This window comes from Gigantopelta aegis, chromosome 6, assembly GCF_016097555.1.
Source record: "Gigantopelta aegis isolate Gae_Host chromosome 6, Gae_host_genome, whole genome shotgun sequence".
In the NCBI taxonomy this organism is placed as follows: Eukaryota; Metazoa; Mollusca; class Gastropoda; order Neomphalida; family Peltospiridae; genus Gigantopelta; species Gigantopelta aegis.
The window spans coordinates 33,883,658-33,908,261 of record NC_054704.1 but is presented as its reverse complement, the minus strand read 5'-3'; the positions used below and the strand labels follow the sequence as shown (position 1 = coordinate 33,908,261).

The following is a 24,604-nucleotide window of genomic DNA, read 5'->3' as shown; positions in this document are numbered from 1 at the left end:
GTATTTTTCTTAAATGCATATTTATTGGACACCGAGTCAAAAAATGAATCTCATCTTCTGGTTCTGTTTGGCACAGCCGGCATATACGGTCATTTCTATGGATATTCCTATAACGTCCTACCTCCATTTCCAGTCTGTGAGTACATAAACGTAGTTTTGTGAGAGCTTGTCTAAAATTGGGTTTTTTTTTTTTATATTTCAAGTAATTTGCCATTTCATATTTGTTTTTAATATGTTTAAATATTTGCAGCTTTTCAGAGTTCTGTAGCTTAATTTTAAAGTGTTCGTAATATCTGTCATCAAGGATTTTGTTTGCGTAGCTAGATTTTGATTTTGGGTGAATTTTAGCGTTAGTTAATAGACGTTTGTCAATGTTGTTACTATCAAGCATATCTTGTAAATAAGCATGCCAGCCTATGTTGTGTTGTGTTTGTAGCTCTTTGCTACAGGATACTGCATCATACAATATAGATCTTGATTCTTCTACATTTTCTAGGTACATAAAATGTTTACAAATATTTGTATGTATGCTATTTATAAGTGGGTAGCGCCCCAGTTCACTCCTGCAGGCAATGTTAACACTGTTTCGTGGGACTTGAAGATTAATACTACAGAATTTTATGTGTAATTTTTAAAAGGGTTCAGTCTCTAATATGTCAAAGGATTTGTATTGGTTGTGTTTCTTTAGTTTGCCATGCAGTTCCGTGCCCCATACTTCCGAGTTATAAAGTAGAATAGGTTTAATTAGTGTATCAAACAGTTGATTATATATATGTGGGGGTGGATTGACACCAGAGAAAGCTTGGTGTAATCTGAAGAGTGCTTTTGATCCCTTATTACTGAGTACAGTTTTAGTTTCGGTAAAGTTTCCAGCGGAGTTTATAGTGCAACCCAGATACGTGTATGCATTTGTTTGAGAAATTGTATTGTTATCTAGGTAGAGTTTAGTAGTTGCGGGGCTTTTCCCTTTTTGTATGATCATAAAATTTGATTTTGAATGGTTTATATTTAGGTGCCATAGCTTACAGAAGTCATCAAGACTATTAAGACATTCCTGAAGGCCTTGTGGGGTTTCCGACAGGAGGAGGAGGTCATCTGCCCATAACAAATGGGATATTTTTTCTTTTTGTAGTGTAACAGGTGCACATATAGTTGATTGAAAATTTAGATCATCTATGAAAATGTTAAACATGGCAGGGCTGAGTGTATCACCTTGTTTTACCCCTATATTTGAGGAAAATGTATCTGTAATGTTATTTGCGAACCTAATTGCGACTTCAGTTTTGTCGTAGATTGATTTAACAATGTTGTAGAATTTCCCGCCAATCCCTAGACGTAATATACCAGTTGTGGTGCACTAGCTGGAGCGAGAAATGGCCCAATGGGCCCACCGATGTGGATCGATCCCAGACCGACCGCGCATCAAGCGAACGCTTTACCACTGGGCTACGTCCCGCCCTACAAATGGAAGTGTTTAATAGCTCAGTTAATTTTCTGCAGCTCTCGTATTGCAAATGCTTAAACAAGGAGCCTTACACAACGTTATTACGAGAATGAAAGTGGAGACGTTGATCCCTTATTATCAATAGGAAATAGGAATTAATGGATGGATGGAGGGATGAATGAATGAATGAATGAATGAATGAATGAATGAATGTTTAACGACACCTCATAGGAAATGGGACATAGGAAATGGGAATGATAAACCTATGAACATCAATCACTGGATCTGTCGATGTAATATATTCATAATATTGACATGTCTAAGCATAATAATACATATAGGCGTACGGGCTCCCATGTTTGTAGGGGAGGGGGCAGGCTGGCGCTTTTCTTCTTCGTCTGCTTCTTCTTCTTCTTCTTTTTACTTTGATTTTGTTTGTTTGGTTGCGTGCTTAGTTGGTTAGTTGTTGTATACTATTTGCAGTGCTGACTCACTTAATGAATACATTTTGACAGCTCGTCGGAAATCTTCGGCTGGTTCCACGAATCCGTAATCTATCGAGATATTCCGAAGGTTTGACAGCCACCGGCGGAAAAGGACGAAGTGTTGCAATCGATTTCGTCACAAAGTGACATTTGTTGTTTTATTTTGGTTCAATATTACTGACTGCGAAGATACGCTATCACCATGGGTGTCACGAAAGATGAAAAAGATATTTTTGTGCAAGGATATGTAAGCGATGACTTTGAGTAAGTGTTATCTATTTGAAAGCAATAATAGTAAAACCATAATTGCACCAGGAAATGTGTAACCGCTCTTGTCCTAAATTCGAGATGACTTCATTTCCTTGTTTATTTTTAAATATTGCTTCTCCCCCAACCCACCCACGTTTTTTTTCTTCACTTATTGTGGTTTACAGTATATAATTAACCAATACATAGCCACAACCTTTCCTTAATTGTTACTGAATGCAGTAATAAACATAATATTTATGCCCATGGCGGTGGTGGCCATTTTCTCCACTGGGAAGTCCAATCACTGACAATCTTGAGACTAGATTCTCAGAGTATTTAAAAGTTTAAAGTTTTGTTTTGTTTAACGACATCACTAGAGCACATAGTCATTGAATTATTAATCATCGGGTTTGGATGTCAAACATCTTGTAATGTTGACATATAGTCTTAGAGGAAACACTACATTTTCCCCTTAGTTACAGGGATCTTTTATATACAATAATACACGATCCCAGACAGAATAGCACCTAGACCTTTGATATAGGAGAAGCCATGTGTTTAGGGAAGTGACGTCACGTATCAACATGCGCGCGCATCTGGTAGGCAGAAGTCTATCATAATGGCCATTAGTAACAAAGCGAACTAGCGTAGCGTGAATAGCAAAGAATGGCCAACACGTGCTTAAATTACCGCTTGTAGCACGGGAACGCTATTCTACATAGCTCCTGTATGGAGGAGATACATGTACTCTTTCCACCCATAAAATTTGACGATTGACCGAGTTCAAAACTATAGCAAACTTCCTTTTTTTTCTTTTTCTTTTCACCTGAATAAATATTTTTAGTCCATGTATTTTTAAAGCGTCTGGTCCATATTTCAAGTAAAGCATTACAAACGAGCGCGCGCACACACAAATAAAAATAATAAAATAAAACGAGTAGGCCTATATTTTTTATTTAAAACTGTTTAAAAGAAATAATTGGCCTACACTTTGTTAAAGGAAATTATTTCTTTAAACAATTTTTAAATAACCCATATATATATATATATATATATATATATATATATATATATATATATATATATGTATATATACATGTATATATATACATGTATATATACATGTATATATACATGTATATATATATATGTATATATATATATATATATATATATATATGTATGTATGTACATATACATATACATATATACATATATATGTACACATACACATACACACACACACACACATATATATATATATATATATATATATATATATATATATGAACATTTGTTACAAATGAACAACCAGTAGACAATATATAGACAGTAGTTATATATATATAACACATCAGACTTGTCTACTGGTTCATTTGTAAGGCTTTTCATCAACAATAAATTTAAGCAAGTATCTTATTAGAAAACTTTACAAAAACTTTAAAACTATTAATTTTATCAAGTCCTTTTTTATTCCTTAAACTTGCTGATATCGGATACATATTAACACATTGTATTAAAATGGAGGAACCTAAATTTAGTTTCCATACATGTTCCATGACCACACATACATTGCTCCCTCTAGCTACAGCGTCCCTTTTTAAATATTAGTACAGAACTTAGCCTTTTAAACCGGATACATCTCAAATTTACTTGGTCCCTCACCTTTGTGGTTCCATCTTCAGAACATTTTGTAGCATTATTTTATATATATATATATATATATATATATATACATAAAAATTGCCATTAATATTTTAATTGCCTAATCCCATGCAGGCCAGGACATAGTTTAATACGCAGTCGATCTAGGATTGATTCCTGTTGGTGGTCCTATAGGGCTGTTTCTCATTCCAGCCAGTGCTCTACAACTGGTGTAACAAAGGCTACACTATTTATTATCCTGTCTGTGGGCTGATGCATATAAAAGGTCCCTTATTGTTAATCGGAAAGAGTAATCCATTGTGTGACAGCAGCAGGTTTCCTCCCTAATATTATCTGTGTGATCCCTAAACATGTCCGACTCTATATATCCGTAATTAAAATGACTTGAGTGCATTGTTAAATAAAAGATTCCTTCCTTTCAAATCTAAAACAGTGTCAGTTACCTTTGACAAGAGGCACAGTTTCAAAGGCTATCACTTTCAACCTGATTAATAAACCAGTTAAAACAACAAATTACTGTAAATGGTAACAATACAATGTTTTAATGTAAGACACACATTAACACAATGCAAATATCATTTGATCATTGGTTTATAATGATAATAGAAAAAGAAAATAATAAATATGTGTTGTCTATTGTTTCTCGATATAATTTTATTGATTTTGTAAAGTCTGTTTTTATTAGAAAATAGAGATCCTGGTAAAAAAAGATTAAATCCAAGTGTTATCAATGTCATCATCACATACTGAATAGCCCCAATAATATTGCATATGGTAGTTTGGAAAGTCAGTGAAAAAGGTTCTGGTATCCTTCTTATGCACAGAAACATGAGATACTGTAGAAAAGAATCGCTGAATCTAATACCAGTGTTCTCCTTAGCATCCCTTAATTCACCCTAAAACTTGAACGCCCTTAATTCATCGTGAAAGGCCCATTTTTCATCCAAGAGTTGCCAGTTCTCTTTTTGTCCATAAACAGGGATCACTGATACCTAGAAAAAAATAAGAAAATTGGTAAATTTCTATGATATATAAGTATGAAAGTTTTATATTGTGTATATTGAATATTATTGAAATATTTGAATACACATAAATGTATTTGTGAAGACATATTGACATCTGTCACTGATGACAATAATACTTATAAATACAATCAGCTCCCCTTTTCTTTCTTTATTTGCTGCAAACAAATTCAGATAACTTATATAATAAATGCATGTAACATAATTTATGTTTTTAATAAAATATGGTGGCTATCACCAACTTGTGGATCAATATCCAGTTTTATTATTAGTATTTATTTATTTTTAATCCCAAACAAATGATTTAATACATCTGATATCCCACCCTGAAATGTTTATACCTTTTATTTTATTATTAAAAAATCAACTTACACATTACAAATACACCTGTGGATCACTTCTTCAATAAAAAAAAAGTAAAACATTATAATTAACATATAATATAATTAATAAATGGAAATATTTCAGAACCATTTTCATATGAAACAATATATATATATGCTTGATTGCACACACACACGCACAGCTCCCTGTTATTTAATTAAAAATATAAATACTCCAGCCACCTACATATTTTATGGCATAATACAATATAAAATATATTCAGATTTTTGTTTTACCCACTAATGGATCTGTCAATACAAACAAAAAGTTACATAAAACGTTGTTTGTCGATTGACTGGGTAGGCCTACTGTTCACAGAGTATCTATCTTTGTTTCCATGTCAGTTTGGTGGGGGCTTTTATTATTATTATTTTTTATTTTATTATCTTTTCAATTTTCATTTCAATAAATACTGACGTGTATTAGTATTACGAATGAATAACATACAACAAACCTTGTATAAAATGACGATCTCCGTTGTGGGATGGGCAAAGTTGATTGTTGTCAGCTTTCACTGTTCAACGTTTCGCTTCCACTGTATTTGATGAAACTAATTTCATAATCCTTATTACAGTGACTTGTGCATCTAACAACAACGTATGAAATTACCATGACAAAATACCATTCATCAAAACTAGTCTACACTGATTTAATTGACGGAAAAACATTCGATTGTTCATTACTACTAATGCCAGTATTGTCAACTGGTTTCTTGCCTACCAGCGCTCACGCGGTACCACGTGATCAAAACATGTGACGTCACCGTGGCTTCTCCTATATCAGTAACGGTTTCTAGACGTTTCGTACCCAAACCCGTTCGTACCATACCGTTTCGTAACCACTAGCATACCAGTTCGTAACCAATTAAATAATGTCATACATTACACCTAACATTAATATATTTTTTTAAATACACAATTATAATGTTATATTACAAACATATTGTAACATTTAGCAAAACATTTGTCGTAATAATCACTCAGTATCTTTTATAAGCATTAAATGAGCAATTATGTGCTGTGCATCACTGAAGTATGCCGTTTCGTAACCAAAAAGCATACCTTTTCGTAACCAAAAAACATACCTTTTCGTAGCCAAAGAGCAATTATTTTGTCTTGTAATTTGGTGTCGATTCCACAGTGCAGCGATGGTGTTTATTGTTTCGCAAGACCGATCCTCTCTTCGTACGTATATATGCTCAAAACAAAAACATTCATATACGCACACGTACTTACGTGCGCACACGCACACACATATAACAAAAATATAATAAGATCTGATATCCCATGTTTTTGGAATGTGGACTTTTTTTTTAGGTCTAATAATGCCTACATTGTCCAATATAATACATTTTTGATAGAAGAATACAACTTTTTGTTTTAATTTAACCCGTTCCAGCCGACATTTCCATGGACAGTGATCCTGATGTCAGTAATGTACACCTCCGGCACTTGTAGCCCATGATGATGAGGAACGTGTAACATTTGAGTTAATTCAATGTGGCACGAAAAGAGGCAACTACAAAGCCAAGATATTTATACACTGGGATTCTTTTGTGGCTGGTACCAAATCCGTCTCTGGACTTTTACGTTCATGCAGTAGGCTGAATGGTCCTGTTTGAATAGAACTTTATTGTTTGTTTGGCTGACTGGTCCTGTTTAAATATAAATTTATTGTTTGTTTGAAATATTTTATTGAACAAATTTGAAATGTTATCACAAATACAATATTTTCTATTTTTTCATTATTTCATTATAAATGACTAGACGTTGATTTGTTGTCGAATATTTAATTCTGAAGCTATGTCATAAACCCATTTAATATTTGATTGTATTAACCTGTGTAATAACGGTATGCAAATTTCATGTCATATGCAAATTTAAAAGTTCATAATGCTACTTTCACCTGCCAATAATTGAAGGACTCGGTGATAAATAGGAAATAAGTCACATTTTGAAAGTTTGGAGAAATATACCAACATGTAAGTTTTTATTAATTTTACATTTACCTTTACCATAAATACAATTGTATGAATGTACTGGGTTTCAATATCTCTATATATAATTATGTTAATATTACTATGTTTGTAAATATTATTATGTTTGTACATAAAATATTTTTTGTCATGTAAAAAGAAAAATGTTGTGTTTGAAATATATCAACAAATAAGCTGACTTCGCTTGACATGATTCTTCGTGACAATTTCTAATCGCTAATTATTAAAATGCAGTTGGCTTGGATTTTTGTTGTTTTGTTTTTCATTAAATAACATGTACAAATGTGGGTACGAACTGGTATGCCGATGTTCCTCTAGTTACGAACTGGTATGCCTTTGGGTACGAACTGGTATGCTTTTGGGTACGAACCGGTATGGTTACGAAACGACCTGATACCATCAGTAACGGTGCACTGGCTGGAATGAGAAATAGACAAATGGGTCCACCGACTGTGCATCAAGTAAGTAATTTACCTCTGGGCTACGTCCCACCTCTCCTTATTTAAAAATCATTTATGTGGCTGTTGCATGTAGCTTAAGCCTGCTAACATTAAGTAGTATTCACCAAATGCACTCTGTTCACTTACAAGGCCCATAGGAACGATGAAGCCCTCTACGCTGCGACTGATCTGATCACATATGCGACCATTTTTTTTTTTCATTTAGCAACTTGAATATTTTATACAGTCGCCCTTTGGTCCCCAAACCAAGTTGTTATAAACATATCAACAAGTTTTGCCAGGGAACAATTTCGAGTACCGGTAATTAAAAACCATTACATTATTGATAATATGATCATCAGAAAATTGGACATGTTTTCGCCATTATCAAAGTAAAATTTAAGCAAGTAAATATTATCAGAGTACTGTAAAAGTATGTAAATACATGTACAACGGGCAACGGGCAACTCTATTAACGTGCCCCTATCCACAAGGGTTTAGGCACGCCCGCCCCGGATCTAGCCTCTGACTTCGCCAGTGACCACCTCCGGGGCGAGTACATGTACATGTAGTTATATATACTGTAGATCCTGAAATTAACGCGTCCCTAAATTAATGGGAGTGACGGTGGGCAGACTAAGGTCTCACTACACCGTGTTGTGGTGTACATATTCACTTTTAGTATTTGCAGAAGAATTAAATGGACTAGTTATTTTAGATACCATGTCCTCTGGCTGCATTTTGCCTATGAGGTTTTGAAATATGCATTTACCTTTGCACACATGAGTATGAAGAAGAGCAGGAGCCCGGAGTGATCCGGTTCCTCTGCCATGCCTAAAAACACACAGTACAGTCACAGTGGGCTATGTAGTAAAAAACAGACGGAAATGTTGTCAGTTTTGGAGAAAAAATAAATAAAGGTATAAAAAACCTTTTAAATGGTATATGTCATTAGTTTCAACAAGAACCTGTTCTATTAGCAATTTGGATTTGAAGTTGGGCAATTTAACGCAGGTTTCAATGGCATATAGCATCTGTGTAGTGGCCTCCCTTTGAAATATTACTTTTCTAACAACACACATCTGTGTACCTTTCGGTTAAATCCGAGTTAAAGGTCTCTTCAGTGAGATCAACTCACTAACATGTCTGTTTACACATCAATTAACCTGTTTAGTCTGAAGCGTTTTTGATGAGATCAATTCAAAGCATAATCATTATGTTTTTAGCAATCATTTACGAAATGTGTATATTTAGCTAAATCTGGCTAAACATTAGGATACATGTATGTACTATTACAACTGTATCTTCTTGTTTGTGAATGGTGATTTCAAAGTCATAATGAAAGAACAACTCACCCAGTGGTATGCCGACAAAGTTTTTTTTTTTTTTTTTTTTTTTTTTTAAACTTTATTGCCCCAGATCACTGGCAATGTCAAGGTTGGGGTGCCTTGAGTCATTGTCTTACAAATGTACAATAATAATAAATTTATAACTTATTTCATATATACATATATGCACACATACACATACACATACATATAGATACATACACACACACATATATATATATATATATATATACATACATACACATATATACATATACAAAGTTGCATCGAACTTGAACAGTAAAAACAAAAACCGTCGACCTCAGGATTAGCATGCTAAAACATTCATGTGCGATGCTATTGACAGGGTGGCCCTGCAATTGTCACACGTGGTTGGCATCTTGCTGGGCTACTGAATAATTAGTCAATCTCGCCTATGATGAATTGTTTTCCGGTTGTCTGTTATAAATACATGTATATTAGAATTTTAATTTTTGTTTTGTTTTAATAACGTGGGACACATAGACAAAAACATCAAAATAAATGTGTCATATTATTAATGTGCATAACACGAACTCGCATTTTTCGCATTCATATTATGATCGCATTAATTTCAGGTCTACAGTATATCTATAATTAACAAAAACAATTTATTTAATTTTCATGTCCTTTTTTCACTTCTTATTTTACTATTTTTAGTCCTCTTCAGTACTCTCCTGATGAGGAATCTGATGACAACGCCCATATACAATCTCAAAGAAATGCAGCTAAAAATCGCACTCGACAGAAGTGCATTTTGTTTCACCGAGAACCACAGGTGAACCTCCGCAAAAGATGCGGTGCAAAGCAGGCTAGAAGGACGGAGAATTGTAAGTTGATGCACCTTGCAGTTTTACTGGTCATCAAGAGTTAACATGGGGTAGAATGCTGGGGTGGACAGATGGAAATATAGTGTGGAAAAAACCCACCTTAAAATTAGTGATTAAAGAATTCTATAAAAATGCATTTATACCCAGTAAATATAATACAGGCAGTGAATTTAGCAGTATTCCAGGTTTCTGACAAAAAAATCCCAAAATTCAGTGCCTGTAATACTAAATTTTTATCAGTTATTATATTGCAATTGTCATTCTGTGTTTTAACATATAATTTAAATTCCATTTCTCCCATATGGAAGACTAATATATTCTGAAAAAACTCTTGGTGTAGTGACCCAACACTGACCTTTAAAAAAATCTTCTTATTTATTATACATTTTTTCGACAAAACAGAAAATATCTTGACAGACCAGATTAAATTCTACAGCACATATTACCACTTAGACTATTGCTCCACAATTTGGGGAACCTGTGGAAAACTTCAAAAAATCCAAAATCAAGCTGCAAGATTTTTACTGAAAAAAGCAAAGAAATGTCCACTGCAGAAATAAATTAGCTCTCTCAAATTTAAAAATCCTCTTTGTCTACAAAGTCCTCAACAAACTATCTCCAATATCTAGAAACAATATTCAGAATTCACTCCTTTAAATCTGAGGTCAACTCAACATAATCACCTTTATGAATTAAAACCAAGAACAGAATTTTATCGCCATAGTTTTTCATGCAGGGGAGCTAAACTGTGGAACACACTACCTGAAGATAAAATATTCTCAGCCTCATTCAAATCCAGGGTTTAAGCACTATAAATAATAATCAATTTTAAGATTTTTTTGATTTTGTGTTTTGTTAAAATAAGAACAGTTATGTATGAGTTATCACTGACTGTTTCTTAACAAATTGATTTAAATATTATTTATATATTCATAATATGTATGCTATACATATTACATGTATGTTGATGTTGTTTCTTTGAATGTATGTATGTATAATATCATGTATAGATTAGAGAGGGCCTCATGGGAGACCAGTCACCTTGTACTGAATGTGTTTACCCTCTGAAAATAAAGAATTTTATTATTATTATTATTATTATTATTTCTGAGAGTGGAGGGAGAGGGGTAGGAATATAGAATATTTTTTGCTTAAGAACATGTATGTTTCCTAAGCAATGTATCTGTATGTATACATGTATTTATTATGTTCAGTAGCTGATGTTTTTAAAACAGTTTTGTGGTTTTACAAGTTTTTATTTGTTATGATGTCTTTAGTGCGTCAGTTAATGACACTTGCTGAGAAGGATGAGCTTGGTGAGGTGGAAATCTCCACAGTCTTTGAACCGAGCATGTCGGCATTTGCTGGACTCTTCATGGAACGAGAGAAGATGAAGGTTTGTATTTAGATATGTTTTTCAAACAGTTTAAAAGTAAACAGTGCTGTTCATATCTTAAAACGTTTATTTTGTATGTGTGTCAGCATCGGGAACAACCATTGTATGTATTTAATTATGTTTTTAACAGTTAACGGTAATATTACTGTTTAAAAATACTTAAATTAAATGTTTTTTGTTGTAAAAGAATGCTTGCACAAGGCTTTTGGATTGGTATGCATATTCAACTATATATAATGCACATTATTTCTTAATATCAACACGTATATTATTATATTTAATTAATAAAACGGTTAAATGTGACAGACATTATGTATAATGGGCGCAGCCATTTTGTTCCATTCCAGTGAATACACCCTCTGGTGAGCCGGTTGTTTCATAATACTTAACATGTCACGTCAAGAAGTAGTCTTAGAACTGAAGAAACAAACGTACCTGATTTTTGAGTGATGATAAAACAAGCATGCATTGTAATGTTCTGTAACAGTGTTTGAGATTAAAAGTTTTGGGCAGTACCCCAGTTGGATACTAACAATTCAAAATCTGGTATCCCACCTGAGAATTTAGTATCCCACTTCAATGAACTTCATAAATAACATCATAACAAATTTGGACGACACCGTTCTCGTTCCCAATCTATTGCTACACCACAATCAAAATCGCAGAATTCATGAAATTCGCAATCAAACAGAATTGGCAAAAAGATTTGCTACATCTATTTTTGCGTAATATTGACATAAATTAATATTTAGCAGTAATCAATAAGTGTTTCTGACATTACTAATGATAAACCTACCTGTATCAATTTTATGCAGATGTGGAATCGATCAATATCTCGAATAAAATTTGAAGGGAGGAAACATCCAACAAGAACGATAGCGATTTAGCGGTTCCCAGCATTAGACTGAGTATGAGTTGGGGGAGATATTGTTACGGCATAGCATTAGACTGAGTAAGAGCTAAAAAATACTGTTACTTAACTTCACCAGTAAATGATGACTCTCACTGTTTCAGCAAAAAATAAAAATGCATGATTAAAAAAAACCAAGAACCTTATATGGTATCCTGGTGGGATACTGGGTTCTTGAAATCTGGTATCCAAAATTAAATTCTGGTATCTCCGGGATACTGGGATACCGTTAATCTCGAACACTGTGTAATAATATCCATCACAGTAAGCCAGCAATAAGTACATATTATTTTTCAATACAAAGTAAACCACCATTGTCAAAGTAGTCGAAATGACTGTATCATGTTTTGTCCATGCTGTAACCTACATGTACGTCCTAAAATGATAATCTGTGTGTTTTCTCAGTTAATTGGTCTATCATGTAGTTTCCCCCACCTGTGATTCCTGATTGGCTGGTGTATATTTGGCAGGTAACCAGGCGATGTAATTCATTACCGCCGTCTAGTAACAAAAAATACGTACCAGTAATAATGAACATCACAGGGTATGGTCAAATAGCCTGCTACCCCAAAAATGGTAATGGACATTATGAACTGCCATGTTTTATTAAAGTAAATAATTCTGTAAAACTCTTGATTAAGTAGACTTTCCCATCTGAAATCAAAGAACTGACCAATTACGTAGTCTCAAAGAAAAGAAAATTATCACTTGGATATCGTTAGTGGTCATTTTTTCTCCAACATAGCCTACTAGTATGCATTTTGTACTTGGATTTTTTAAGAGAGAAAAATACTATAACCCCATTTTGTTCTGTTAATGCAAATTGAAATATATTTAGTTAAATAGTTTATTATATTATCAAGTTATTTATGTTGTTTTACAAGTCCAGTAAATCAAAGGAAAGTGCCTTGTCGTAAATTACTGCGTTTGTTTGCACTGTGCATACAGGAGCTGATAGGAGCTGACGTCACTTCGCCACAAGCTAGAGTACCAGATGCCATGAAATCCAAACAAATGGCTGCTCCAGTTAGCAGGAATAATCACGGGTTTTTTTATTAACTCAAAAATTATGCATTTTTCATTTCTTAAAATGTCAGTATGTATTGGGTAATCCGGGTATGCATCTTTTCAACAATATAAGGCTGATCTTTTACTTGTCCTCCCCTTTAAAACTATCCATTAGAAACACAATGTTAATTGTCAAAACTTGATGTTTCTGTGTATATCATATGTTAAACAGTATAAGGAAAGAATCATAGACATGAAAATACATAGGTTAATAAGTATTCTTGACTGAAACAAAAATTTTTTTAAAATATTAAAGTTTTAATTAAAGATCTGATATAACAGTTTTGACAAATAGTACATGTAGTAGTAATTGTTTAAATTGTGGACAAGATCTATATCAGTCGGTAGAGTTTGCTTGAGGTGCTTGCATCATAGGCAGTGCATAAAATTTGGCACGAACGATTTTGTCTGTTATGCAAAACCAATATCAACATGAACGACGGATCGTTCATGCAAAAACTATAATCGCTCTTCAGAAAATGTAAACTGACGTGTTTTATATATCTTTTTTAAAGGTATGTAATAAATACAGAACCTCACGTACGTTATTTTTGCTTCCTATTTATTGCACACATTTATAAATATTCTTGCACACAATAAACTCGTGCAATAAATAGGAAGGGAAAAAAACATATGTGAAGTTCTGTATATTTATTTACTTTTTACCCGGAAGCTTTGAGCTTCCGGGAAATCCCCATTTCGTTCAGACTATTGTTTGGCGCCAACAAGTACTCCCCTGTAACAGAACCGATGGGGTAGTGTGCTGAAATGTAAATCGCAGCTTTCAAGTTAGTCCCAGCACACCAAATAATAATAATAATTTAGTATTTATGATAAGAATTTGGAAAAAAGCTACGAAAATCGTCCATCTTAGATTCTCATTTGATTACCGTTGCCGGTTAACCTTTTCATTTGTGTCTGAACCACTGGAGAAAATCGTTCATTCAAACACTAAAACCACACAAACGACATAACATTTGTCTGAAAAAATCTAATTTTATGCCCTGCACAGGATCGAACCACCTCAGTTGACCCATTCTTTGATTCAGTTTTTTTGCATACCATACAGTGTATACAGTCCATGACTGGTATATCAAATGTTATGGTATGTGCTGTCCTTTCTGTGGGAAAATGCGTATATAAAAGATCCCTTGATGCTGATGGGAAAAAAATTTAATGGGTTTTCTCTTAGACTAAAGTAAAAATTACCAAAGGTTTGACATCCAATAGCCAATGATTAATAAATCAAGTAGTGTCATTAAACCAAACAAACTTTAATTGTGGAACCTGGTGATGCGTCACTAGATAATAATATCTTTAGCTCACAAATATAAATACATTCTTCAAATAAACATTCAACATTCGGTGATAAGATGTGCAGAACATAATAATGTTTTTATTATAGAATTTTCTCCTGACCATGTCAACATTTGGTTGATTAAACATTGAGAATTTTACTTTGTGGTTTTAAACAGAGACTTCATTTTTATCAACTGTAGATATGGAATGATTTCATCAACTCCTCGGAAGAAGAACAGAATCACATCTTGGAAGCTGCGGGCCACGTACACACGTCCAGGTGTAGACCGATGACATCGGACGAGGACAAGACTGAAGATATGAGTGATACTTGGGAGGAGATTCCAGACAAACGGGCTGGTGTGTTTACCTCCCCCCATCAGCCGTGTAGTTGTCAGGGCAAAGGCAAACAGAGTCCAAGTGCACACACAAATATCTACTGCTTACACATATTCTATGTGATACAATAAAAGTTAACTTTATTTTGCAGGAAATAAAATTTCAGACAAGTGATGATCAGTTCCAGTGCTCATTATTCAACTTCGATTCACATAAAGCACAAACTGGGTTTCTAACCCTTTGTAGGGTTTCAAACTGAAAGTGGCCATTTGACATTGAGTACTTTTAAAGTTACAATAATTGAACTGTTTGTTTTCAAACACAGTTATTGACAAAACAGTTGCCTGTTCTGTATTGGCTGCACTCACTTTAAGCAGTTGTTAAGAGTTAAAACTTGCTCAAACAAAAATAAAAGATCAGTTACTAAGATAACAAACTTGCAATTATGGTTAGTCCAGATAGTTAATTGCCATACTCTATAGTGGGCTTAATTATTTGTTTTAATATGAAATAACCTGCATTATAGGTATTGCACAGGGAACAATTTTTAAAAATAAATTTCAGCATTTTCTTCATTTCTTGACTCTTATGTCATAAACATTAGTAAAATATATTAATATTATGCAGTTTCTTAACTTGTTTTAAATTAGGAGACAGTTGATTACAGAATATCCTTTACAAAGCTAAAGTTTACAAATGTTTGCCTTTGCTTTGCTGTTACCGGCTGTTACTGGATTAAATCCTCCCATTGTAATATTTCATCCGTTCTAATTACTGACAGATGAAACAACTTTTCTTCAAAGTCAAAGGTATATTTTAATTTTGACTCACAGGTGAATGAACGCATGTGTTTGATCACTCCAAAAACATTGTTTAAATATATTATTACAACACTTAATTTAAAACTAAAATTGCATTATATTTTTGAATTTAATAATTATAGCATGGGGTGTGGTATTAAAAGTAGCATGCTAATAATACAGTTAAGATTTGAGTATTTGACTTTCCAAATAGTTCCATGGTAGAGCCAATTGGAGACTGGCCACAGAATCAAATCATGTTATTGGATTTCACCCATTAACATCAGCACGTTACAACTTTAATAGCAAAAGCTATGATATATGCATCCTAACTAGAAATGGGATGGGACGTATCCCAGTGGTAAAGCGTTCACTTGATGTGCGGTCGATCTAGAATTGATCCCCGTCAGTTGACCCTTTGGGCTATTTCTCGTTCCAGCCAGTGCTCCACAACTGGTGTAACAAAGGCCGTGGTATGTACTATCCTGTCTGTGGGATGGTGCATATGAAAGATCCCTTGCTGCTAATCGAAAAGAGTAGCCCATGAAGTGGTGACAGTGGGTTTCTTCTCTTAATATCTGTGTGGTCCTTAACCATATGTCCGACGTCACGTCATATAACCGTAAATAAAATGTGTTGAGTGTGTCATTAAATAAAACATTTCCTTCCTTCCTAACTGGAAATCTGCCTATAAACAATTCCTTTCTGTGAGTAGTCTGTGTGGCAGTAGCAGATTTGTTGATATTTATAACTGAGTATCAAAATGTCATGCTAGATATTTTAGCAGTAACAGCTGTTGATGAAAGAATGTATTTTAAGGCTTGCTTTCCTTTAACGCAGTTCCGCGCACGGAAAACGTGAACAAGTTTATATCGATACAGTTCATTTACATAGTACTATTTCCATATACACAATTCCGCTCATGAGCAATCAGCACACTGGAAAAAAGCCAGTCAAGTTTTTCAGTGCAGTGACATCAGTTACACAAAGTATTTATTTGGGGTTAAAGTATACTTTGATGACATCAAATTTTGTATAGTAAATGTGTGAAAACACAGATATGAAAATGCATGTGATAAATTGCAGATGGAATTTCGTAAGTGGAAAGCGGGTCTAATACAATGCCTGTATGACCATCGTCAAATGGTACCAGAATATATTTCCCAGCAAACTCAGTTTGCTCTCATATTTGATGGAATGTAGCTCAGTAGTAGAGTGGTCGCCTGAGGTGTGATGGGTCACAAAATCAATTGCCCTGCATGGATCTGGGGGTGGGTTTTTTCATCCTATGGCCCCATGGCTAGTACATCATGGTATGCACTGCTTGTCTGTTGGAACTTGCGTATCAAACATCCCTTGCTGCTTGTTGGAAGGAGTAACCTATGCGGCAGGAGCTTTCCTCCCCCTCACCGTAGTTGGAAATGACCATTTGTTAGTAAAGAGCTATAGTTTAAAATGTGAGGAGATTTTGTTAAACATAATATTCCTTTCATATTTTGATTATAAAATAAATTAAAAGTGAGTACTCTAGCCATATTTATTACCATCGACAGGCGTTTTCCTTTTGAAAGCCCAAAGCAGTTGATCATGAAGTTATAACATGCTGCACAAGATCAGAATTTGTGGCGGGATGTAGCCCAGTAGTAAAGTCTTCGCCTGATGTGCTATTGGTGGGCCTATTGAGCTATTTCTTGTTCCAGCCAGTGCACCATAACTGGTATATCAAAGGTCGTGGTATGTGTAATTCTGACTGTGATGATGCATATAAAAAATCCCTTGCTACTAATGGAAAAATGTAGCAGGTCTCCTCTCTAAGACAGTATGTGAAAATTACCGAATGTTTTACATCCAAAAGCCGAGGATTAACAAATTAATGTGCTCTATTGGTGTCATTAAACAAACAAACTTTAAGATCAGCAGTTAGTCCCATAGACCTTTAACACATAAATGCTCACTGACAGTCTGTAGTAATTCGTGATAACTGGCGAACAGCAACAACCTTGTCATCATGAATCAAGTTAAATTTAGGTCACGTTAGATGATTCTAAGTGTGCTGTATGGTCTAGCTCAGTGGTAGAGCTGTCATCTGAGGTTTGTTTGGTAGCAAACTCAATTCATCTTGGTGGATCCATGAATTGTTTTCCACTTTTTACTTTATGACTGGTATATCAAACAGAATGATATGTGCTATCCTCTGTTTGGATAATACGTGTACACGAATGTATACTGCTAGTTGATGAGAGTAGCCTGTGTGGTGGCTGCAGGTTTCTCCTTCCATTATACTATACTAAGTGTCAATATCTTTGTGTTAGACATCTAATAGTTGTATTTAAAATGTTCTGCTGTGGCATTAAACAAACACTTTACTGCCGTTGATTTGTACTTGCAGTGCACTGTTGCTTATTGACATATTTCTTTCTGTCACGTTTGACGAACATATATGTTATATGTATCTCTTTCACCAAATCCACATTTTTCTATCCATCCTTCTAATATTTTCAAGATTAATGGATTAAATGTTTTTCACTGCACATAATTGTTTGTGTAAAAGATTATACTTCAGCTATTTTGAAATATATGTTTGTCTGTAACCTGAGTAACTGGCAGAAGTCCAGGGACTCATTGTGTTTTCAGGCATTATTTCTCAATGGTTTTTCCTTCCTTTTTAAATGTGTTATAATTTGTTTTAAATTAAAACAAAAGGAAAATGCTGACTTACCCACTGCTAACGTAGTGGGTCAGGTAATTATAGGACATCAAACAGGTTTAAAAGATGGGGCTTACTTAGCTTAGGTAATGACACATTAACACATATAGACAGGTTGTGGTAAGAAATGTCTCTGTCCTGCATTCTCTTCATTGTAGTACACATGAAAGATTTGGAGAATTATGACCTGCTAAGATTTTTACAGTACCAAGACTCTGAGTTACAGATACACATGTAAGTGAGCATCCAGGAAAAAGTTGGTGTCAGAATCTGAATTATAATAAGATTATAAGTACTAACACTTTGATAAATTAGTTTATTTCATGAATTACCTTCACTCTTGATTACCATTTAACTGGTGTTAATGATGGTAGTTTTATGATTTCAGGTCATCCAGGTTATTCTGCAGAAGCTTGCTACAACCGGATTGATAGAAAACTCCGACTGATATTCAAGAGGAGACACCTGCCAGTGGTAAGCGTCTTTGCCGAGAATAGCTTTACAGTCCTGGTGCATGTGCAGTGGCTTTTTTTTTTTCTTTTTTTTTTTTTTTGGGGGGGGGGTTTGAACACTCGCTCCATATGACCCGACCCCCACCCCCCCCCCCCCACCCCCCATAAGACTTCACTCATTACAGACTTGACTGCGCCTGTACAATTTCCTGAACACATGCCTAAATTCAGTGGTGAACAGCATTACAGCCATTCACATTATTATTTCATTTGCTGGTGCCAAGCTCATGTTATTAGAATGTGATTGAATCTACATATTGTTGCATTATAGAAAAATCTTAATTCAGCACCCATTTGCTTATTATAGTAATTTTACTGCTATGGGGCAGTTGCAATTATCAACATTTTGATGAGTGTTCTTACTAGAGAGGAGGTGTGGGGATGGGGGTGGGTTGTGTGCAAGCATATCTTCTTGGGTTTTTTAAATATGATAAAAGTATACCTCAAAATATCAACATTTTGGATGTATACATTTAGGTTGGGGAGAGTGATGGGGAGAGGGAGTGTGCTTTGTGCGATGCTCATGAAAACAAAGAAAATTAGAGAATGGCCCAAAGGTTTGTTATTGACAAGGATTTCCAGATGTTTTGTTTGTTTTGTCAGGGTCTTCTTGCTACCTTGGAAGAGGACATCGTCTCATTCTTCAAGGAGTGGCCGTGCTCCGTGTACGTGTCCAAGCTGACCAGCAGCTTTGAGAGAATGATGGTACACGCTCTGTGTCAGTACCTTGATCTACACTCCCAGAGTAAGTAATTACAGTCCAGCTTTTCTGCCAGAAAGACATTTTTGGGTATGACGCTATGGAATTGAATGTAACTACAGTCAACCAGGGGTATGGGGGGCCTCCCCCTAAAAAATAAATTGGTTATGTTTAGATTTTGGATTAAGAAAATCATACAGTAATGATAAGAGTAAATCATTTTGTCAAAAGGTTAACTTACAAAATAAATCTTCAAAAATGTTTGGGTATGGCGCCATACCCATTTTACCCTCTGACAGAAACACTATAGTCATATGAAAGAATGATAATACATGCACTGTGTCAGTACCTTGATCTACACTCGCAGAGTAAACAATTACAGTTATTTCTCAGTTATTTTCCCATAATTCCTAATCTTTGCTCTATATAGTACAGGTAGTACTAAACCAAATAACATCCGGCTTGGTCAAAGTTTGAAGTGCCCCAAACCTTTGGTAGCACAGTTAATACCATTAGTCCTACCATTGGTGATAACTGACAGTGTTGTCAAAAGTGGGGTTTTTTTAAGTTTCATATAGCACAACCTCAAGTAATGACAGTAATTTTCAGTTATGTGTTTCAAATCAAGATTCATAATAGAACTGATTCTCTTTGGCAATACTATCTATTTTTAGTTACTTTTACTCCAAAAATCTCAAGTTATTGCTACATGTAGCACCTGTCCTTATGGATTGTGCAAGAACCAGTTCATATTGGCAGTTTGTTCTACAGCAGACACATATTGTTAACTTGTTAAAAATACTAATGGTTTTACTTCTTTTTAAATACTGTAGAATACTTTATTTTCACGGGATCAAATTTTTGCGATTTAATGAAAATGGGTCAATTCGCGAACATTTATTTTCGCGAATCTCCCAACCCCCATCAATAAAAAAACGTAGTACAGATGTCAATAATTTTGTTTTAAAAACGGAACTTAGTTTTGCTGGTTGTTATGCTAATCTGTAGAACTAATCCTACGTTTACACACGAGTGCTATACACATAAAACAATAGTTTTCCTGCTTTAATCAAGACTTTATTGTTTACAGAAAGTGCTTACCGCATACAGTTTTTTGTTAATCCTTATAATTGTTATAAAAACAAAAACCGAAAACAAACGAAACGAAATTTGAAGGCACAAGCTACTAGTACTCAGTAACTTAAGTTTGATTGAAACAATATTTATTGCCATCTAAATACTAGTTCAAAACGGTTTGTGATTGGCTAACAGGCCAAAAAAATTAATAAATTATGAAACATCTGAACATAGCCCAGTCCGAATTTTTTCACTTCCACATTTTTAATATACTGTGATAATGCATGTTTACTTCCGTCGTTGAACACGTGTAGACTCTGTCCGATGAACTGATCGCTAGCACATGCGAAGAAAAACAGCATAAAACTTTTTGTGTTTAGTAGTTTGTTCCGTGACAGGAGGGAGCACCGCTTTGTTACTACTAGCCTCGTACATCGGAAACTAATGTGGTATAGTTGAACGAGACTACATTTTTTTTTTTTGTCGGCCTATATAAAAAGTTTATTTTCGCGTGGAATATATTTTCACGAATTTCATTCACACGCGAAAAACGCGAAAATAAAGTATTATACAGTACTAGATGTCAGTATGTGTTCCATAGGATATCCCTCAAATAGGAACTACATGTATGGTAAACAGTGATGAATGAATTGATTCGTAAATGAGCGGTGTAGTGAGAGTTGTTTAATCTCTAATCTGCACCCACAGAATAAATAATGATAATCCTAACTAGCCTTGGTGGTGTCGTGGTTAGGCCATCAGACATAAAGCTGGTAGGTACAGGGTTCACTGTCACAGCCCGGTACCGGCTCCCACCCACCCCTTCCCCCCCCCCCCTCCCCCCCCCCCTCCCACCCAGAGCGAGTTTTAACAACTCGGTGGGTAGGTGTAAGACCACTACACCCTCTTCTCTCCCACTAACTACTAACAACTAACCTTCTGTCCTGGACAGACAGCCCAGATAGCTGAGGTGTGTGCCTGGGACAGCGTGCTTAAACCTTAATTGGATATAAGCACGAAAAATAAGTTGAAATGAAATGATACTCATTTGTCAGTTATCTCCCCTTAATGCATTAGTAAAGTTTGTTTTATTTAACGACGCCACTAGAGCACATTGATTTTTTATCTTATCGGCTATTGGACGTCAAACATATGGTCATTCTGACACTGGGTTTTTTTTTTTTAGAGGAAACCCGCTGTTGCCACATAGGCTACTCTTCTCTTGACAGGCAGCAAGGGATCTTTTATTTGCACTTCCCACAGGCAGGATAGCACAAACCATGGCCTTTGTTGAACCAGTTATGGATCACTGGTCGGTGCAAGTGGTTTACACCTACCCATTGAGCCTTGCGGAGCACTCACTCAGGGTTTGGAGTCGGTATCTGGATTAAAAATCCCATGCCTCGACTGGGATCCGAACCCAGTACCTACCAGCCTGTAGACCGATGGCCTAACCACGACGCCACCGAGGCCGGTCTCCTTAATGCATTAGAGACACTCATGGAATAAGTAATGCTAAGCCTTTGTTAGTTATCTCCCCTTAATGCTTTATTTACACACTTGGAATAAGCACTAACCAGCCTCGGTGGCATAGTGGTTAAGCCATTAGACTGCTGAGTGGTAGGTACAGGGTTCGCAGCCCGGTACCAGCTCCAACCCAGAGCGAGTTTTTAAGGGCTCAATGGCCACTACACCCTCTTCTCTCTCACTAACAACTAACCCACTGTCCTGGACAGACAGCCCAGATAACTGAGGTGTGTACCCAGGACAGCGTACTTGAACCTTAATTAAATATAAGCATGAAAATAATTGAAATTATATGAAAATAAGCACTTGATAATTTTTCCAGTCATGTACCCTTAATCCCTGATTTGCACTATTAGACTAACTGTAATGATGTGAGTTACTGTGATTTACTGCAAGATCAATGAGGCTAGTTGAACTGATCACTGTCTTATTGTTTTCCAGGCTATGATGACAGCGGAGAGCGGAGAACTCAGGTGGAAAATAAAAAGGATTATTTTGAGGTTCCGTCCCAGTTGTTAACAGAATACCTGCAAGAAAAACGAGGGTCTTAGCCCTTCTGCTTGTGTTCTTTTAGTATATTTTATCTCGTAATAATAGTTGTGGTGTATATTATTTTCCTTTTTAAGTTTTCTTGTTTTTCCAATAATCATAAGTGAATTCTAGTGTGAAGTTGGATTGGACACCTTATTATGAGTACCAGTGATTGTTGATTTAACACCATGATAGCCTGCTGTAAAATATTTTCTTTTAAAAATGAAACTAGAAAAAACAAAGAATACAGAGAGAGAAAAAACATGTTAAAAAAAACTATTTACTTTAGTGTCCATTTTTTGTGTTGTTTGTTATTTTATGTTTTTTATTTAATCTTGTTAGTGTTATTATTGTTAAATTAAAACACAGATCTAATAGTTAACTTTAATTAAAGCATCAGAGAAATCGAGATATACATATCAACTAAGGTTATGATTATTGACCAGCACTGTACTGGTACATATGTCTTTATGAATAATTAACAAAGCTCAGGTAATTATGATATTTAATTTGTACCTTTTTTATGTCTTGACATAGAACATGGGGAAAGATGTGGGGAAAATGCACACTTTCTTATTTAAACATATTATGGTTAAAAAAAATGAAAATATTTTAATACATTTTATGCCATTTTCTTTTCTCATTTAATGTACCAATACTGTTAAATTGATTCAGGGCTATTCAATTAATGTACGTGGCATGTTGAAAGCATTTCTAAGAGGAAACAGTGAGAGATTTATTATATGTAAGGTCATCAAAACATTTATCATTTTTTGTTGAAGCATACTTTCTAAGGATTGTCTAAACATTGATTTTGTTATTTGATAAATAGTCGAAACGTTTATGATACGAGGAATATTCAAAATAAATGTTGTATGAGGTATAGTCAAAATGGTTAGTAATAGCATTAATTGTGGTATACACCCAATGGTAAAGCATTCACCTAATGTGCAGTTGGTGATGTGATGTGATCAATCCCGGTCGGTGGTCCCATTGGGCTATTTTTCATTCCAGCCAGTGTATCATGAGAGGTATATATATCAAAGGCTGTAGTATGTGTTATAATGTCTGTGGGATGGTACATATAAAAGATCCCTTGCTACTACTGAAAAATGTAGTTGGTTTCCATTATAAGACCATATGTCAAAATTACCTAATGTTTGACATCCATTAGCTGATGATTAATAAATCAGTGCGCCCTAGTGATGTTGTTAAACAAATCAAATTTTTAACTTTAATTTTGGTATACAATGAATAGTCAAAAAGCTGTAATTGTAAATTTGTTTAATAATCTAACCATCTTATCGGTAATAATTTATCACTGAATGTTCCAAGTCAGTTATTTTATATCAAACCGTATATGTACATCAAATGTGTGGGTATTGTTATATTCTTAAGTTATTTGGTGGAAAGCTTACTATTAAATCGATCATTATCATATGTTGAAAGTCAGTCATTTTATATAATGTATAGCCATATATGTGTTAGTAACATCTAGCTATTTGTATCTATCTTAAGTGTGTAGGCCTACTGTAACATCTAGCGATCTTAAGTGTGTAGGCCTACTGTAACATCTAGCGATCTTAAGTGTGTAGGCCTACTGTAACGTCTAGCCATCTTATGTGTAGGCCTACTGTAACATCTAGCCATCTATGTGTGTAGGCATACTGTAACACTAGTCATCTTATGTGTGTAGGCCTACTGTAACATCTAGCAATCTTATGTGTGTAGGCCTACTGTAACATCTAGCCATCTTAAGTGTGTAGGCCTACTGTAACATCTAGCCATCTTATGTGTGTAGGCCTACTGTAACATCGAGCCACCTTATGTGTGTAGGCCTACTGTAACATCTAGCC

General features: G+C 34.8%; 1 protein-coding gene across 1 annotated transcript; it reads left to right on the top strand.

Annotated features, from left to right (window-relative positions):
• Positions 1-2,042: 2,042 nt before the first annotated feature.
• LOC121375798 (R3H domain-containing protein 4-like) lies at positions 2,043-23,855 on the top strand. Its single transcript, XM_041503451.1, has 7 exons — positions 2,043-2,193; positions 9,713-9,882; positions 11,160-11,278; positions 14,756-14,915; positions 18,790-18,875; positions 19,517-19,658; positions 22,659-23,855. The coding sequence occupies exons 1-7, from the start codon at positions 2,132-2,134 to the stop codon at positions 22,766-22,768; spliced, it is 849 nt and encodes a 282-aa protein (XP_041359385.1). The 5' UTR covers positions 2,043-2,131; the 3' UTR covers positions 22,769-23,855.
• Positions 23,856-24,604: the final 749 nt, after the last annotated feature.

Bases quoted from the DNA above. Each gene is read 5' to 3' on its own strand.
- LOC121375798 (XM_041503451.1), top strand. From the start codon at position 2,132: ATGGGTGTCACGAAAGATGAAAAAGATATTTTTGTGCAAGGATATGTA. The intron at 14,916-18,789 runs GTGTGTTTACCT...TTATGATTTCAG, and splicing joins GATTCCAGACAAACGGGCTG to GTCATCCAGGTTATTCTGCA. The intron at 19,659-22,658 runs GTAAGTAATTAC...ATTGTTTTCCAG, and splicing joins CCTTGATCTACACTCCCAGA to GCTATGATGACAGCGGAGAG.